The following is an 18955-nucleotide window of genomic DNA, read 5'->3' on the forward strand; positions in this document are numbered from 1 at the left end:
TTGTGCTCTGCGTTTGAGACGGCATCTCCACCCTCCTGTTGGCCTGGGCAGTTCCCTGGGTACAAGATACACCTACGGATGCCCAGACCCCCTGCATCTGTCCTGCTGAAACCTGTTTCACTCCTGGCTGGCTTCTCTCAGGATCTGACTGAGGTTTAGTTCTTCCTGCCACCACCTGCAGTTTCCACGGAGCTGGGTCTGCGGAAAGCTTTCTCTTCCGCCCAGTCTCCCCTGGGACACATAGCACATCTTATTAGTGAAAAGTTGCACGAGTAGCGGTTTAAGACTATTGAATTCGACCCGTGTTAAGAATGATGGCTGTGGAATTGGAATTGTGAGAATTTAAAGCTAAAGGTGATCTTAACAACAGTCAGGATTGAACTGATGATTTTGTGGGGAAGGAAACTGAGGCACCGAAGGGGTCAGTGGTTCGCCCCTCCTGTGTGTTTGTATCTTGGGGGAAAGCTGCAAATCAGTGCCCTTTCCTCAGTCCTTGGCACCCCGCCTGCGAGGTTTTGACAGTGGATGGTGTAGTCCTAATATCGGCCTCACCCTGAGTCCCCACCCCCCACTGGTCACAGATCCTGTACCACCAGCTTGTAAGGGAGCCCCTGTCCTTCCTGCTGGGCTGGGGGCAGGATCCCAAAGCATCCATGGACAGCCAGGACATACCCACTCGCCCAGAAGCCAGGCGGGCAGCCAGCGGGGGCGAGGATGAGCCCCCAGTGGGGGGCCTGCTGTGCGTTCTTACGGAAGCCCAGGCTTGGGACCACTGGGTCCCATTCTGGAACCGTTAGGTGGCCGTGCCAGCTGTTCTCTGTGCTCGTCTTGGCAGCCTTTTTCTTGCGGCAAAGGAAGGCTGTATTCGTTTCCTAGGGCTGTTGTAACAAAGTACCACAAACCAGGTTGCTTAAAAGACAAGTTGATTGTCTCACAGTTCTGGAGGCTGGGTGCCAGAAATCAGGGCGTGTTCCCTCTGCAGGCTCCAGGGGAAGATCCTTCTTGCCTCTTCCAGGTTCTGGTGGTTCTGCGCGCCCCTTGGTTTATTGAAGCATCACTGCAATCTCTGCCGCCGTCTTTACAGGCTCTTTTCCCCGGTGTGTCTGTGTCCAGATGTTCGTCTTACTGTCACTGGGTTAGGCTCACCCTAACCCACCCTAACCCAGTACGATTTGTCTTAGCTCAGTTACAGCTGCCGAGAGCCTATTTCCAAAGCTCATATTCACAGGTTCGGGGATTAGGACGTGGACATATCTTTTTAGGGGACACAATTCAGCCACTAACAGGGTAATACATGTTTTCCTGTGATACACTCCACAAACAGAACAGTGCTCACGTTGTAAAGCATAGACATTGATGGATTTTCACGGGGATGAACCACACTTGTAACCTCCACTAAGGTGAAGGAACAGACGAGGTAAGTGTTAAAACAAAAACAAAAACAAAACCCCAAACCACCCACAAAAGCACTCCACCGCTTTTGAGGAAAGCCTCTGTTGGAAGGCACTGCCCCAGGCTCTTCTGGTTTGTGCTTTTAGGATTACACCTTGTCCCTAACCCCGACACACACGGCAATGACAAGCCCCGTGATGGGTTTGGAAGAGACTCCCATCGTGTTTTTGAGTCTTAGTTGTATTTTGTTGGTTTGGTTTCATTTAGAGAAGCAGCATACTGAACGAGTGTCCTCGTTAACCCCAGTGGCTCTCCTGAGAACTCTGTTGTAAAGCATATTGTTATAAAACGAGTTGCATTTTTAGTAGGCATAATCAGATTGCAGTCAGATTGTGGCAAACGTTCCTTTATCCAGGCTCAGGTGTGAGCGGTTCCATCCTAAAAGCAGAATCCCCCTGGAATCTTTCTTTGCCTCCTTAGGAGCCTCGCCAGTCACTGTGGGTGCCTGGTCTGGGATGTGGAAGGGTGGTCTTCCCTGGATGGCGGGGTGGGGGGGGCTGTGGCCGCCTCCAGTGCCAGCCTCTGTCACACAGTGTGAGAGCCGTGGCCAGAGGACACTGACATGCCGGGGGCCCCTGGATGGATGGGGTTTGCAGAGGCTGCATTTTCTTCCGTTTTTAAAGCCATTATGGCCACTGACACCAGTTTTGTCCACCCTTCTGGTGCAAATCACATGCGCATGCAAACTGTCCCTGCAAGGTCCCTTCTCTTTGTGACGCTTAGTGTCCTTTCCTGGAGAGTTCAGGACAAAATTCCTTGTCTGACCTCCTATCCCCCACTTGTTTCTAAGAGCGGAGATCAAAGGCGGCAGATGGGTGGTGTGGGACCTTCGCCGGCGACGTGGTGGGTTCTGCAGAAAGCAGGCCGGGGGCAATGAGCGAGAAATGAGCTCTCGGCAACACAGGATGGCGGTGTTTGATTGGGTTGTACTGTGAAAGTTGGGTTGCGAGTAATTGAGAAGCGTCAAAGAAACAGGAACGAGGGCGTCAGGTCTCACGGCCAAATCCTCCTTGATGATTTGTACTCCAAGTAAATGACGGATTATTTTATCATACTTCATGTCAGAGCATGTCAGAGCATGCCGTGCATGATTCTGACGTGATCAAGAACCTCTTTATAAAGGAGAACATTCAAATTTACCTTTTCCTTCGTGCTATATGGATGATTTAAATTTTATTTTAAAAATCATGTAATTATAAACTGCTCTTTTAAAAAAAAGCATCCAAAAAATAAACAAATAAAAAAATAAAAAATAAAAAAAAGTATCCTACCTTAGAATTGTGCCCTCAATGTCAAAATATGGTGAAAAGGACACCCCCCCCTTTTTTTTTTTGGCAGTTGTATTAGGTATTTTAGTTATGTTTGAAATCTGTCACTTACCTATGATTTTGCTTTCAGTATCCTTGGACAGAAACTTATTTATAATCTGTCACAGGAGATGGCTGCCTCCCCCCCTTTTTGAACATAGTCATTAAAAATACCAAATGTTCCCATACTGGTCCTAACAGATAAATGTTATGTTTTATATCAAATACTGTCCCTAAAAGGAAGGACTAAAGCGCAGGACACGGAATGAAGCCAGGCTGTGGCCCTCTTCAAGCATGGCCTCGACGTAGAAGCTGCGCTGTGGCCTGGGAACTGCCAGGATGCAGAAGTCGTGGTTCCCACTGTCGGGCGCCGGGCATCTCTGTGCCTGGCTTGGCACGCTTTTTGTGCCCGTCTTAAGCTAGGCACACAGCTGACTCTTTTCAGTTGACTGGTGAATAATTCAGTCCTCAACCTGGGAAAAAGTGGAGGTGGGCTCCTGAATAAATTCTGATACTCTGGTCAAAGCTGCTCTCCCCCTGCCCCCCGCCCCCCGCCCCAAAGCACAACCAAAAGGCTTCTTTATTTGCTGTGCCTTGGCTGACGCTGTAACACGACTGTCAGAAGAATTAAGCCATTTAAATTTGTCTTTTTTTTTGTTTAAAGACTTAATATGGTTTCCATTTCTTCCCCTAAGCTATGGCTGAACTTGGGAGAAAATAAACACACGCTAAGGAATGAAGATGTTGCCTATGAAAGTAAGCCGCCGGAAAAAGCCAGGAAAGGGTTTCTCAGGCCGTCTTGTCATGACTGAAGTGGTGTAAATCTTAAGTGTTTTCTGTTTTCCCTGTGACAGAGGAAGGGTTACAAGTCCGACAATAGTTTGGCTACCTTGGTTTGATTCTAGCTGCAGCTCACCACGGCGGAGGAGTAACGTTACTGATGAGATGAAGAACGTGTTTAGTATAATAAAAACCCCGATTTCAAGTAGTCCGGTTGCATTTAAACTACGTAGATTTTATAAGTATCCAGCCCTCAGTCCCCTCAAAGTTCTGGTAGAACTTTTGGGCAGATGCCGTGTGTCTCACTCTCCAATAAAAACATGAATAGAGCAAGACATTATAGCTTTTCTTAACCTGCCTCTCAGACATGATAAAAAGTGATACCCTTCAATGGTTGTTTTGAATTACAAAGCAAAGTGTTGCTGTTTAGAACTAATTCAGTTTGGTGTTGATTTTTAAAAATTGTAACATTAAGGGAAAATGACCTGGGTTTATAAAGAACTATGACTTGTTCGAAAGTATCAGTGTCTTCTGGGTGACTCTTTCTGGTTCTCCGAGTATCTGGGCCCAGGCCCTGGCAGGGAACGCCGGTCAGCTAGGCCGGGGAGCTTGTTGCTACCCGCACACCCAGCCCCCCAGTGCCACCTGGCTCTGGGCCCAGGCGGTGGCTCTCACATCCGGACTCTGTGACGCTTCAGGTCTCTCCCTTGTGGTGTCACTTCACAGCCAGAAGGAAGGGGAAAGGGCGGCCCCAGGTGTTTCTGCCCCTTTGATGCAGAGACCAAGGCTTTCCTCAGAAGCCTCCAGCTGGCATCTGTCCCTGGTCAGGGCCGTCACAGCCACCCTTCCCTGCAAGGGCAGAGCTCTGGCACTGCGCTGGACTTCAGCTCCATCCAGGAGAGCAAGGCTGTCAGCCACCAGAGATGGTCGCATCCCAGTAATGGTGAGGAGGGCATTGCTTCCGAAAGATGCCATCGGGGACCCTGGAGAACTTGGGACTTGAACAGATTCCCGGAAGAGGTCAGTTTGGGGAGGCAGAAAGAGTACCTGAAGGTAGGCCTATGAGCCGTGTTCTGGAAGAAGAGAAGACGCAGGGGACGTGGAGAAGGCCCCCTCGGTGGGAAGGGCATCAGCGTGGCCCTGTGGGGTCTAACGCAGATGAGAAGGTGTGCCCGGCAGAGAGCAGGATGGGAATGACCTGACCCAGAGATGCCCGTTGGGCTGACACGTGTGTGACCTTCCGACATGACTTTCCTTTGGCCTCTTCTAGTCTTAAAAGCATAGGACTGCCGACATTGAGGACATAGGGGGACAGTAGCCCTAACAATCCAGACTCCAGCTGGTGTAAAACAAATTGGAAGAGCTGCCCACGCTGGGGACCGATTTCCACAGGGCTCCCAGGGCTGGCACCAGATCGTCGCTGTTCCTTCAGAAGGGAACAGCTTGCCACTTTCCCAGGGGCCCTGTCAAGGCTGCCTTTTGTACACCGGCCCCTTCCCTTATGATTTGTGGGTGCAACCCAGAACTGCACGTGTCCCCCGCAATGCTTAGTTAGGCTCTCCAGACGGGGCCTTTCATAGCTGTCTCCATCCATTTGGGCTGCTGTCTCAAAAATATCACAGACGAGGGGGGGGGGGGTCTTAGAAACAGGAAACATTTATTTCTCATACTTCTGGAGGCCGGAAGGCCAACAGGATCAAGGTGCGGCCACATTTGTGGTTCGGGACCAGCTGGTTTTGCCTTGTGCCCTCACATGGTGGAAAGGCAAGGGCCCCCCTGGGGTCTCTAAGAGCACTCTTCCCATTGACGAGGGCCCCTCCCTCATGACCTGACCACCTCCCAAAGCCCCCAGCTGCTAACACCACCCCTTTGGGGAATTGGGCTCCCGCATGTGAATTTGGGGGAGAGACGAACATTCAATGTGTGGCAACATCACTGAAAGGAGTTTTGTTTTCTTAAAAGCCCTTGTGATGGGTGAGCTCCCCCATATTTTACCCGATACAAAGATGAAGGGGAGCTGAGTCACCCATAGGAAAGGCGAAGCCCCCTTGGCTGAGTTCCCTTTCCGCAGCGCCTCTCCTGGTGGCACGGTGGCAGCGTTATCGGAAGGGACAACTGCTGCTTCTTTGAAATAGCAGTCGGCTGGGGACATCCATTAAAAGTAAACAGCCATGTGTTCTTTAAAAGCGGGGACACTTTGTTCTCCTGGCCGGCAGTTCCTTTTCCTGTTTCTTGATTGCCTATCGGCCCTTTCAGATTGTTGTCACTTTGAAAACGGCAACATGAAGTGGTTCCCGTCGTCGGCTTAACTCTTGCCTTCACTGTTCCCACTGCTCATTTTCAAAACGACCTATGAGGAGAGGGTTAGAGGTGGACAGGTCTGGGCTCCCGCACTGGTGGGGAGTCGCTCGGGGCCCCGACTCTTCTTGGTCCCATGTACGTCTGAGAGCAGCTTGAAAGACCGGGTCACAGGATGAGAACGGGACTTTGGACGGCAACTTTGCTCCCTTAGCTGATTCTCCTCCCCGTTCACCCTTTCTTCCCCCCACTCGGGTTCAAGCCGTTGTTTCTCAGTCTAGTTGTCGAGGACGCAGATCCCTGGCCCATGCTGGTATTAGGAGCCTTGCGCTCCCCCGGCTGAGGCGGTCGGTTGCCACTCATTGGTCGGCTGCTCACAGCAGCTCCTGGCAGCTCTCCCGGCTGCCGGCCACTGACGCTGGCCACTCCTGGTAGCACATGGTAGCCCACGGCAGCCCACGCTGGCTGCCGGCCACTCACTCACACTGGCTGCCGGCCAACACACTGGCCGCTGACCACTCATGGTGGCACAGGGTAGCCCGTGGCAGCCCACGCCAACCTCCGGCTGCTCACGGCTGTAGAGGGCACAGCGCACTGGCCCATGTGGGAATCGAACGGGCTATCTCATCGTTCGGAGAATGGTGCTCCAACCACCTGAGCCACTGGGCTGCCCCCCCCCTTCACCCTTTCCAGAAACGTCTGTTCCCTTCAAACAGATATTGGCATAGGAGGGGCAGAAGCAAAGATACCATTTGGGTTTTGTCCTGTGAGATGCTGTGTGGCTAGAAGCATCATCAGGGACCACAGGTAGGGTCTGGAGCAGTGCACGCAGGTGTCAGGGAGCCTGGCAGGAGGGTGTCCGTCCCACAGTGGTGGTGGTGGTCCCAGAGGAGGAGCAAGGACGAGCCAGGCAGAGTGTGTGGCATCGTGTCAGCGATGGGGGTGCGGTGGGGTGGGACCTGGTTTTCTCTGGGGAGAAAGGCTTTGTTGCGGTGCGGGCTGTTGGAGCAGGACGGGTGGTGTCCAGAACCACGAGGCCTGGTCCGCATGGCATGAGTGCTGGCGCTGTATTCAGGCCACGCGCCTCCATCTGGCCCAGCCGGCAGGCCTTTTGCAGGAGACTAGAGAGGGGACGGCTTGTACGAGGCTTCCTGCCATGGCGGGTGGGCTGAAATGGGATTTTAGAGGTGTCTTGTTTTCCTTTTGTTCCACAAGAGCTGAAATGGTTGTCTCAGATACTTCATCTTTTCTGTAGAGCAGTGCTTCTCAACTGGGGTGATTTTTTTTTTTTTTTTTTTTTTTTTGGTCCCTCAGGGGACATTGAGTAATATCTGAGGACATTTTTGGTTGGTTGTCACACCCTGGGGTTAGGGAGTGCTGCTGGCTTCTAGTGGGTGGAGCCAAACCTCCTACAGTGCCCAGGACGGCCCCCAAACAAAGGGTTGTCAGGTCCCAGGTGTCGGTGTTGTCAGGTGCAGAAATACGGTGTAGAATTGCATCATTTGTTTTATTTATTGGCCATCTGGGTGGTTTCCGGGTTTTAGCTATTACAGATGTGCTGGTGTGGACACGCTTTGGTTACCACGCAGACGCACCGCTGACTGTAGGTGATTCAGCTGTTTCCCCAGTGGTGGTGTCGACGCATGCGTCCCCCACTACTGGGAGCCGCCCACGTGTCTGTCCAAGATGAGAGGATACAGAAAACGTCACATACACATACAACAGAACATTATTCAGCCTTTGGAAGGAAGCGCGCTACACATCACGTGCTGCATGAATGAACCGCGAGTGCTGTAACCAGACACAGAAGGACTACTGCCGTACGAGTCCACTCAGGCCAGGTATCGGAGAAACAAAGTAGAACAGTGGGTGCCAGGGCCGCTGCTGGGTGGATGTAGTGTGGGTTTCGCAAGATACGCAAGTTCTAGAGACCTCTGATACACAATGTGGTTGCAGTTAACACCCCTGAACTGTACACTGTAAAAGCGGTGGTGAGGCTACATGTTGTGTGACGTATTTTTTTACTACCATTAAAAAGCACATAAGAGCTGCAGGTGCTTGCCAGCGGCTTTTCCTTCCTGGCACGCTGGTTGATGTTGGCGGGGTGGTAACGTGCTCCTTTCCATCGTGGGTTGTGCCGGCTGCTGGGAGCACCTGTGTCACACTGCAGTGTCACGGGCACAGATACTGCCTCGTCCCACCAGAGGCGCTGCGTGAAAGGCGTTAGAGCCCATGAGATTGGAGGAGAGGGGAACCTGGACGGTAGGAGTACCTCTGCTCCACCAGGTCCATCCAGCCTGGCGGCCCGGAGGACGCAGTCCTGTTTGCATGGCCACTGCTCCATGGGGCCAAGCCAGGCATCTCCATGGGTTCCAGCGCCCCAGAGGGAAGAAGGCAGGCAGGCGGGGCATGGGGAACGGAGACGAGCTGGAGCCCGCCGGGCACCTCTGCGTCCGTCACTTGCTGAGTGTCACCTCTGGAGGAGTGGCTGCTGCTGCACCACTTCTGCCTTCCACCCTCGGGTGGGCTCTGCTTCTACCTAACAGGGATCCATACAGACGGAGATTCTGGACAACGTGTTCCCATTTTAACCGAGAAGCCCCAGTCCTCTGCCTGCCACGAACACCTGACCTGTGCGTGTTGTATACATTCAAAGGGCCATCTGGGGAAATGCACTGTTCGTTTTTCCCCTTGGCTTCATTGCAATCCCAACTATTTAAACCACGACATATTTTAAAGAGGTATTTGTGTCTTAGCCTGAGAATTTAACTACCACTTAAATCATGTTGTTGTTTTTATGAGGCAAATGTGGCCTGGTTTTCCCCATGATCCACTTAGGCTAAGCTTTTGTAAAACACCCCATTTATAAATTGGAACTTTCTGTGTGTTAGACGTTTGTCTGTAATGCAATAGTAGCTAAACAAGGGAAAAAGGAAACTTTAAGTTTAAAGTAAATAATAAGAATGTCTATGAAAATGGAGCTTTGGGATTTTTATCCCCCAAACAATCTTATATAAAAGGACTTAAAACCACTCCACCAATAGCTTGCAGCACTTGTATTTGTACATGAAGCAGTCTCCCTTTACCACTTACGTTTCCAGTTTCCTCGTATTAAAATCAAGAGTTGGATCGCTTGTCACTGAACTTGAGAGTCGAAAAGCTTAGCGTGGGTTGTGCTTCCGTTTTGGACACTAATAAATTATAACATAAATGAAATGACTTGTAAATATACTTGTACAGTATTTTCGAGTTTACAAAACATTTTCATAATTGTCTCACTTTTATTCTCCTGATTGCCCTAAGATGTAAGACAACCAGTAACTTTTATCACCGTTTATTTTGGGTGACAAAACTGAGACACAGAAAGAAGGATGAAGTGCCTTCCCCCAAATCTCATAGTTAAGTACGTGGCAGAGGCATCTTGAGTCATGCATTGCACCTCCTCTTCGTGAAACCTTCCCATACTCAGCCTCCCCACCATGATTTCAATATCCCCTCCCCTGTGCTGCCAGGGCTGCTGCAAGCCTCCGCTATTGCCCTTGTCACATAGAATTTATATCCGTCAGGGACCAGTTAGGAGGTACAAACCGCATAGTAAATTCGAACAGGGAGGGAGCGCTTAATATAAAGCAGGAGCCGGCAAACTGGCCAAATACCGACACAGCCCTTTGCTTCGGTCTTGTCTGTCGGGCAAGGTGGAGCAGTTGCCATAGCAACCGTAAGGCCCTGCAAAGCCTAAAATGTTATTACTATATGGCTCTTGACGGAAAAGTTTGCTGGCCCCTAATGCAAAAAAATTAACTATTAACAGAATATTACTGATTATCGATTTAGTGTCGAGTAATTATTAACTAGTCAGTCCTGCGGGTTAGAGACCGCTGAAGAACGCAGCAGCAGTGGCACCTGTGAGGGACGGCCGCCGTCCAGGGCCAAGGCAGATGACCTAAGGAAACCGCTGCCACTCCCCCGCGCGGGATGCGGCTCTCCATGGAGCGGGTGTGACGGCGGCCCACTGCGCGGTGCAGTTGACCGAGTGCCACAGGCCCGCTGGCAGGCAGGAAGCTCCCTGGGCAGCTGGCCGGGGTGGATTGGAGCTGGCTGGGCAGCTGGCTGGGCAGCTGGCTGCTGTGCCAGTAGAAGCTCCTGGGAGGCCACCTGAGGTGTGCGAGCAAAACCCACCTGGAAGCTGCCCACTGGAGTGCCTGGGGCACATGCCAGGGCGCCGTGTGGGGTCAGTGCCGGGTGCACGGGAATAAGGCTGGAACTGGAAGGGAAGCCTCCCTGCTCCTGCCAGCGCCCTCTGCTGACAGCATGCACCCCCGTGCCTGCCGGCAGAGGAGAACCTTCTGTTCCCAGGTCCCACCGCAGTATCCCACCATAGGGCAAGGAAGGGCGCGTTTGGAGTAAGCGGCCCCACGGCGCTAAGTGTGGGAGAAGGGTGTTTGCACATCTTTCTCTTTCCGGGTTGTAGCTGCACCCGACAGGCAATGGTGCTCAGGAAATGCATCCCGAATGTTGCTCTCCAGAAATGGTCTCTCCACCAATCTATGCGACGGCCTGTGTTGTCTGGAGTGCCGCCGGGACGGCCGGCCGCTCAGGACTCTGCAAAGCCCTGAGGTCCTGGACCTTCCTGCACCTGGAGGGGAGGCTCACACCCGGCTTTGTCCTGCCCCAGGGCCAGTGGGCCAGGGCTCGGAAAGAAGGCTCCTCTGATTTTCTGCCTGGCACAGACGCCCTCCCTCGAGGGTCCCCACGCTCTCCTGGGGCGGGCAGTCAGCCCTTTTCTTTTTCTCCTTAGACTTCTGGGTGCTAGTCACTGCCTCCACAGCTTCCCGGTCTTATCCTGGTCCTCTGACGGAGTCGTCCCTTGATGTTTCTCATAGCCACGGGCCCCCTTTGTACAGGAGCTGAGACCCGGCCGTCATGTCCCTGGCACACGTCTCCCTGGCCTGGCTCTGTCCCCTGCCCAGGCCACATCTGCCTTTCTTTGTCTTAGGGCCCTGATCCAGCCCTTGTTGCAGGGAGGCCTGAATCTTCAGAACACACCCTTGCGTTGCTAAAAGCACTTGACTAATTATGGACTTGGGCCCAAAGCATGGGAGGTGGGTTTTTGGTTTACTTCCTTAGGTTTTTTCATTGATGTTCTATCATTTTTCTTGCTTTGTGATATAATTATTTTGGTGATCAGCCATGAGGAAAGCTGTTTTTCTTTCATAGTTGAGATTTTATTGGTTGTTATGAGGATCAATACCCAGAGATTTCAATTTGTATCCAATTCTTAACGCCGTATGTGCTGAAAATCTAAAAAGCTGTACAGTTGTGATTCTTTTCTAAGGAGGTCTTCCAGTGACTCTCCAGGCTGACACGTGGGAGCACATTTCCCGTCCAAGGGTATCAAGCACCAATCTCTTCAAATGTTGATAAGCCGTTACGTCTGACGTCCCACTCCTTTGCCACTTCATATCATAAACTACGTGCTCAAATTTTATTTCCCATGGCGCATTAACGAAGTTATTGGGGAAACTGGCCTATCGTGACCAGGGGCAGGGAGAACCAAGATGAAGGAGCCGTTTTCTTTAGGAAAACGGCTGAAAAACAACGTCGACAGTAAAGGTAATTACAGATGTTCAAGACACAGCAGATGTGTGACTGCGATTCCAGATTGTCACTCACTGGGCTTTGTGTCATCGGGTGTAATAACGACTCCCTGCCCCCCAGGAATGGTAAGCTTACACCCAGGAACCCTGGAGCCTGGAATTCAATATCCACTGTGGTTGTAACCCAAAAATAAACAACCAGCAAATGAATTCACCTCTTTCAAAAAAGCATTTATACTTTAAACATGGGATGCGGTGGGGGTTCCCTCTTGCTCAAGCACATTTCGAGAGCTGCTGTAAAACTTGCATTTGCAGAATAGTTGATCAACCACTGGACTGGATTTTCCAAGAAGGGAGACGGGACCACTGTTCAGACGCAGCACGTGGTATTATTAATTCGCCTCGACTTGCTTCGTCAGAGGCTGGAGGCGTCTGTTTTTTGTGTCTGTTTTCCCCAGGTGGGTCTTTAGTTTCTTGGTTAGTTAGCCCTTTCCGTCTGTTTCCGCTTTTGTCTGTCTGAAGCTTTACCCTTTCCTGATGCCGTTTTGCTGGAAGCGGGGCTGCCTGGCTGCCATCGTTTCTCCCGCTGTGGCGGCCAATAATGGTCAGTTGGTCTCAGCACACGTGGGTGCAGGTTTTCAGTGTTCGATGGGCTTCTCTGTTACCAGGGATGCGCGCTCCCATTATTTCACAATTCGATACGTTTCATGGATGAGTCAGGTTTCCTTTCTGAAGCAGCTGAGTTCAAGGGAATGAGTAGAATGACTCAGTGAAGCAGACTAAGGAGGGCACGTCAGTGATTGTCCTGTCTGACAAAAGACATTGCTTTGTCACACTTTTATCTTACTGTCTGGGAAGTGAGGCGTTCTTGAGATAGCCGTGATAGAAATGGGTGTGATTCATGGGCTTTGAAATATGATATTGGACTTAAAAGAATCGTTCTTCCTCTTTCGTTTTGATCCGTGGTCATTGTGATTTTCCATGTCGCTCACGCTCAAGGTCACAGCACGCAGACCGGACCTCTTTCCTTTACCCTTCACGTCCATCAGTGATTGCGTCATTGGTGCTTCCTTCTCACCGTCTAGAGTCCTTCCTTAGGCTTGTTCTCTCTGCCCTGCTTTGGTCTGAGCCCTGGCTTCTGTCCAGTGCAGACGTGGGCTAGGGACCGGGCAGGATCCACTTCCTTGCCATTTCTGCAGTTCTCAGGCAAGAGAAACTCATTTTCTGTGTACCCATGGTACATCTCTTCCAGAAGTATTTGCTTGAGTAGTAAAGTCACTTTCCTCCTTCCACACCTGCCTTCTCTGGGCTCTCAGCACCTACAGGATGTGGTCCTGATTCTGATTCAAGGTCAAGTTCCTCGTCTTCCCGTTTCTGCCCTTATCTTCAAACGCTCCTCTGTGAGAGCTTTCCACCCTGCCAGGCTGACATTCCTCAGAGGCCTGGGCTTCCTGCCTCTGCGCCTGTCTTCACGCAAGACCCCACTTTGGAATGTCCTCCCCCATCGTGTTGCAGGGTCCTTTCTGTTTGTGAAGGCTTTTCATCTCCACCCTGAGACAGAGGGGAGCGTCCTCCCTCTCACCCCCACTGCACTGGGCACAATTCCTGTCCACGTGGGCCTGGTCGTCCACTAGAATAAAGGTTCTTCTGCCTTTGTGGGTCCTCTAACACCCGTTCAATGAAGTATGAAAACTGGGTTCCAAAAGCACTTTCATCAGCTGTTTTTTTTTTCCTCTCCTGCTGTTTCCAGAGAAAACATTTCCGTAAGAACAATAAGGCATCCTGCAACCTTGTGGGGCATTGAACTCTTCATGGGGGCCATAAAAGGGAGTTTTCCATCCGGCATGCCAGTTAAGAATGCAAACTGGAATATGTGGCCTGGCATGTGAATGGGGGGGAGGGGGCGAGGGCTTTGGGTCCGTAAGTGTGTGCCGCGTGGCACACAGGACCAGCCTGCAGCGTGAGTGTGCAGTGACTTCTCTGCCTGCCCGCCTGCTTTTTGCAGAGGGATTTTTTGGAGTCCGAGCATGGTTCCTGTTGCCACGGGACGCAAGTGACCTGTTCGTGGCTCCTGCACTTTGCAGCATTTGGCAGCTGTTTCTAGACAGTGCCAGGTGCTGTCTTTACTTTGTACTGTGGGACTGTGACAGAATGAGCGTCCACGCCTGTAAGGCGTGATGCACTGCAAATGCCGGCAGGCAGTCCTTCCCCCATGACGCGGGTGCCAACTGCAGGTTGGTTTGTCCTTGAGTTCAAGCCTAATCACGTGTACCTAATGTGAGACGTTTGATGGGGTAAAGTGTATCGAATGCAGGTTTTTAAAGCTGCCCTGTCTTGTACTGACTTTCCCCTTGAGCACGATAATATCAGAGATACCTTCTCTTGGAAAGGAAGCAAGGGGAGAAAAAGGCAGCTACTTGATCGCCACACCTAGACCCACTGGTGTTGGGCGGGGTGTGGTGAGGTCCAGGCCGGTGGGTGGCGTGGAGTGTGCTGCTCAGGATAGAGGAGGGTGTTTAGGAGTCTGCAGATGAGAAGAAGTGACAGGATGTCCCTTCGCCGGGAAGGCGGAGTACATGACAGCGCTTCCCGAGTCTCACACAGAACTTGTTTATATACAAGGGTTTGTGGGAATGACACTGAAACACCCACCGGGTCGTGGCTGAGTCGGACACAGCTGATGTGTCACCTCCAAGGACATGCTGCTTTCAAGTTGTGAGTCATAGTGGTTTTTCCTCAAGATTTCCCTAAAACACTCGAATTCCAGGCGATCGTTGGAACACACGTTAACGCATTCTTATCCTGGGTCAAATTCGTTTTTCTGTTTGAAGATACTGAAGAATGCATAACTGTTACGATGGTAAAATATACGTAGCATAAAACCTACCGTTTTAACCACTTGACAGCGGCATTTACAGTGTTGTGCGACCGTGACCACCATCCGTTTTCAGAACTGTTTACATCTTCCTGTTCTCAGACTGTCCACATTGAACAACTCCCCACCCCCCTCCCATCCTGCTTTCCGTCTCGGCGAGTTTTGCCTGTTCTAGGAAGCTCACATAAGTGCGCTCAGACAGTCCTTGCCTTAACCGCCTGGCTTCTTTCACCGAGCTTAATGTTCTCAGAGTTCGTGAGTGTTTCAGCCTGAGTCAGAATTTTCCTCGTTTTCAAGGCTGAATAATATTCTGTCATACGGCGAGACCACATTTCATTTCCCCATTCACCTCTTCATGGACATTTGAGTTTCCACCTGGATGCAGAACTGTTTAAAGGCAAAAAAAAAAAAAAAAAAAAAAAAAAACCACACAAAAAAACAAACAAACAAAAAACCCAGAAAAGAAAATAAGATTGTGTCCTTAGAAATTTGTGATGAGGGAGTTAGATTTTATAAATGTGCATTTTTTTTCAACACTGTACAAAATACTGACCAAATTATTTTTCTACGTAGGCACCTGATTAGCACGTGATTATGTCAATATTTTCATGTTGTGCTTTAAAGTTTAGAATCTTGAGTACTCTTTTGTGCCTTCTTTCTAAGTCAGTCATTGTGTAAATGGGATTCTCGGTTCACACCATGTTCCTACTATCGGCAGCAGAGTTGAAATTGCTCAAAGTCAGCTGTGTTCATAGAGATCAGTGTTTACGTCTCTTAAATGAGTTAAATGTATGTGCACATATATGCATGGTTTTCTTCTGCTGCTATACTCTGGAGTAGGTTTCTGAAAAGGATATAACACAAAGTATACGTTGAAGGGAGAAATATCTACTACCGAAGTATATTGAAGAGGCCCATCTTTTTACCTATTTCTTGTAAATAAATTATAGGTTTATGTTCAAGCATGAGGCTATCTCTTGGGAAGGAGGAGTTATTCTTCATTTGAAATATGGCCAGTTGTAGACAATTTCCACTAAAAATCGTTAAGAACTGATTTGTTACGCCTCCCCCAAGCTTTGAATGGAACGTTTGTAATATCAGACTTAAAAGAAAAATACATTACTGGCTGTGATGAACAGCGTCTGTGTTACAGGTAAGTTATGCTCTCCATTGTAAATAGAAGGAAACCAGGAGAAAGCGATCAGAGTTTGTAGTGTGGAATTCGTGGCCGTGGAATACAGGTGGATGGAAAAGACGGATGTGGGCTTGGAACCAGGTGACAATCCTGACAGTCAAGGAGGGTTCCTAAAGATAGCACATCTCAGATGGGAAGACCCGCCCGCCCAGGTCGGGGCACTGACCTTGAACCCGCTGGGCCTCTGGAGCTGGGAAAATGTTGTCTCCTTACCCACCATCATAGGGCTGGAAGGCTTTCCCACACTGCCTCGGTGCCCTTCTCTGGTGCAGGCAGGGCACAGAAATGATCTTAGATTAATGTTTGCTCCAAAAGGCGCATTAGAGCTGATGGTCCGGCTCGGTCTTACTTTCGGGGAAACCCGGTAGGTTAGCCATGACATACAGTCGGGCAGGGAACTTGCAGACTGCACACAGATATGCTCCGAACCATTCATTTCGTTCAGTACTTTTCCTAGCAGTTTGTAAAGATAATGCCTTTGGGGTACAACACAGGCTGGCTAACTTTTAAAAAAGCCAAGTAGTGCTTTTCACGAAGATGGCACTGAAAGTGAAGAAGGAAGTCCCGGCCCTTCCCAAAGCTGAAGCCAAAGCCAGGGCTTTGAAGGCAAAGAAAGCAGAGCTGAAAGTCGTCCACAGACACAAAAAAAGATCTGCACATCACGCATCTTCTGAGGGCTCACCACACGGCGGCTCAAAGGCAGCCCAGATATCCCGGGAAGGGCACCCCCAGGAGAAACCAGGTCGACCAGTATGCCATCATCAAGGTCCCCCAGCTACGGAATCGGCCATGAAGAAGATAGAGGACAGCATACACGTGTGTTCATTGTGGATGGCAAGGCCTCCAAGCAGCAGATCAGACAGGCTGTGAAGAAGCTCCATGACATTGACCTGCCCAAGGTCAGCACCCAGATGGAGAGCAGGCCCGATGGGGAGAAGAAGGCATATGTCCTGATTCACTGGCTCCTGCTTATGATGCTTCGATGTAGCCAACAACATCGGGCGCATCTACACTGAGTCCAGCTGGCGAACTCTAAATGTAACACTTTTTCACTGTTAAAAAAATAAGCCGAGTAGTAAATATTTTCGGCTTTGTGGGCCAAACCTCACAATTCTGTCCTGTAGCAGTTTGTAAACAAAGGAGTGGGGTTGTACGCCAGTGCAATTTTTATTTATCAGGAAAAAAAAAAAAAAAGGCAGCTGGCTGGATTTGGCTCCTGGGCCATAGCTGGCCAAGCCCTAGGACAGGAAACAGGCTGGCTTAATTGATACCGAGTTGGAGCATTACTGTGTAGGAGAAACCAGGTGAAGGATTTTTTTTTTTTAAAGATTTTATTGGGGAAGGGGAACAGGACTTTATTGGGGAACAGTGTGTACTTCCAGGACTTTTTTCCAAGTCAAGTTGTTGTCCTTTCAGTCTTAGTTGTGGAGGGCGCAGGTCAGCTCCAGGTCCAGTTGCCGTTGCTAGTTGCAGGGGGCACAGCCCACCATCCCTTGCGGGAGTCGCATCGGCAACCTTGTGGTTGAGAGGACCCGCTCCAACCAACTGAGCCATTGGGGAGGCAGCTCAGCTCAAGGTGCCGTGTTCAATCTTAGTTGCAGGGGGCGCTGCCCACCATCCCTTGCGGGACTCGAGGAGTTGAATTGACAACCTTGTGGTTGAGAGCCCACTGGCCCATGTGGGAATCGAACCGGCAGCCTTCGGAGTTAGGAGCATGGAGCTCTAACCGCCTGAGCCACCGGGCCGGCCCAGGTTAAGGATTTAAGATCAAGATTTCTCAGGGTGAAAATTACAACATGGGTAGCATGCAAGCTTTTCAGAAGTCGGTCCATACGCACATGTTCATACCTACGTGTTTAGCTCTGAGAGGTGAATATCCTCACACACACACGGGCTAGTATGATAATCTAATTAGGACTGTAATCAAAGAAATCAGGTAGTAGCAAGTGGTAGCAAGGATGGGGAGAGACAGGAACCTTCTTATGCTGATGGTGGGTTGTAAAATGGTGTAGCTTCTTTAGAAAGCGATCTGGCAGGTCCTCAACATGGTCGCCATAGTTACCATGTGACCCAGCAGTTCCACGCCTGGGTACACATCCAGGAAAGGAAGACACGCCCACACACAGACTTGTGCACCAGCGCACACAGCCAAAAAGTAAAAACAACTCAAATAGCCATCGATTGATGGATAAATCAAAGGTGGCATTCCGTACGATGGAATATTACATGGCCGTAAAAAGGAGTGAAACACCAACACGCGCTAAGACGTGGATAAACCTTGAAAACATGATGCTGAATGAGAGAAGCCGGTCACAAAATGCCATGTATTATATGACTCTTTTTATACGACATGTCCAGAGTAGGCAAATCTATGGAGGCAGAAAGTAGACTCGCGGTTGCCAGGGGCTGGAGGGAACAGGAAGCGACTGCTAATAGGCACGAGGTTTCTTCTAGGGTTAGAGAAATGTTCCAAAATTCATGATGGTGATGGTTGCCCAAGTCTGTGAGTTTACTAAAAAGCCATTCCCTTGTATGTTTTTCCGTATATGTGGTATTTGAATGACCTCAGTGAAGCTGTTGGAAAAATCATCTTACTAGGTACAGGATTAATGTATGAGAAATACTTAGTGCATGATTAAAATGATCCATCATTACTGTTTGGATAAAGGAGCGCAGAAAATAAGCCGGTGTCTTGGGAGCCACTGTTCTGGGTTGTGTGCGTTCCTGAGTGTTTCATGCTTTTTCTTCCCCGCTCCCGTGGTGAATGGGGTGATGGTAGCCCACGTCCTCGCAGAGGCAGACCTGGGGAGGCGCCGCCCCTCGTCCCCCACATGGGGATCAGGGCCGTCTCCGGGGCCCAGGTGGGTCCTTTCACTCCCGGGTAATCCGAGGCCAGTCCTAGAGCACGTGTTACGGCACGTTGTGTTCCTGGCCGGGTTCGGGGGAGTTGCTTTGCTCCTGCGGCATGCTCACAGGACACACTTTTCTTGTCGTTGTTGCAGATTGAAGAAGGAAGTAAAGCCGCAGCGGTGGACAAGTTACTGGCAGGAGACGAGATTGTCAGCATCAATGACATTGGTCTCTCAGGGTTTAGACAGGAAGCGATTTGCCTGGTGAAGGGGTCCCATAAGACCCTGAAGCTGGTGGTAAAAAGGTAAGACTCATACCATGTTTACCAAGACACACAGAAGGGAGTAGAACAACAGCAGCATGTGATGTCTGCTTGGCTTGTCTGTATCATTTCGGCAATCCTGATTTGGACTTAAGTCGTGTGTGTGTGTGTGTGTGTGTGTGTGTGTGTACACGTGTATGCACGCACGCACATGCATGCATGTATGTAGAATTATATGTCTTGGCCAAGGATGAATCAAGCATTAAAAATGAAAAAGATTGCTTTGATTACTACCGATTGCTTATTTTGATTTATTAAGTGAATTTGAATACTCGTATC

At 50.1% G+C, this 18955-nt stretch overlaps 1 protein-coding gene across 4 annotated transcripts in view; it reads left to right on the forward strand.

The window, feature by feature from the left end:
- The window catches only part of SHROOM2 (shroom family member 2), a 118709-nt gene that overhangs the window by 37048 nt on the left and 62706 nt on the right, over positions 1-18955 (forward strand). For all 4 annotated transcript variants that reach the window (XM_074324193.2, XM_074324192.2, XM_074324191.2 and 1 more), the window contains exon 2: positions 18507-18658. In XM_074324193.2, coding sequence (XP_074180294.2) covers positions 18507-18658 — 152 coding nt within the window. The remainder of the gene's footprint in view (positions 1-18506; positions 18659-18955) is intronic.

The sequence above is a fragment of the Rhinolophus sinicus genome, chromosome 18 (genome assembly GCF_057876585.1).
Source record: "Rhinolophus sinicus isolate RSI-liver-muscle chromosome 18, RSI-T2T, whole genome shotgun sequence".
Lineage (NCBI taxonomy): Eukaryota > Metazoa > Chordata > Mammalia > Chiroptera > Rhinolophidae > Rhinolophus > Rhinolophus sinicus.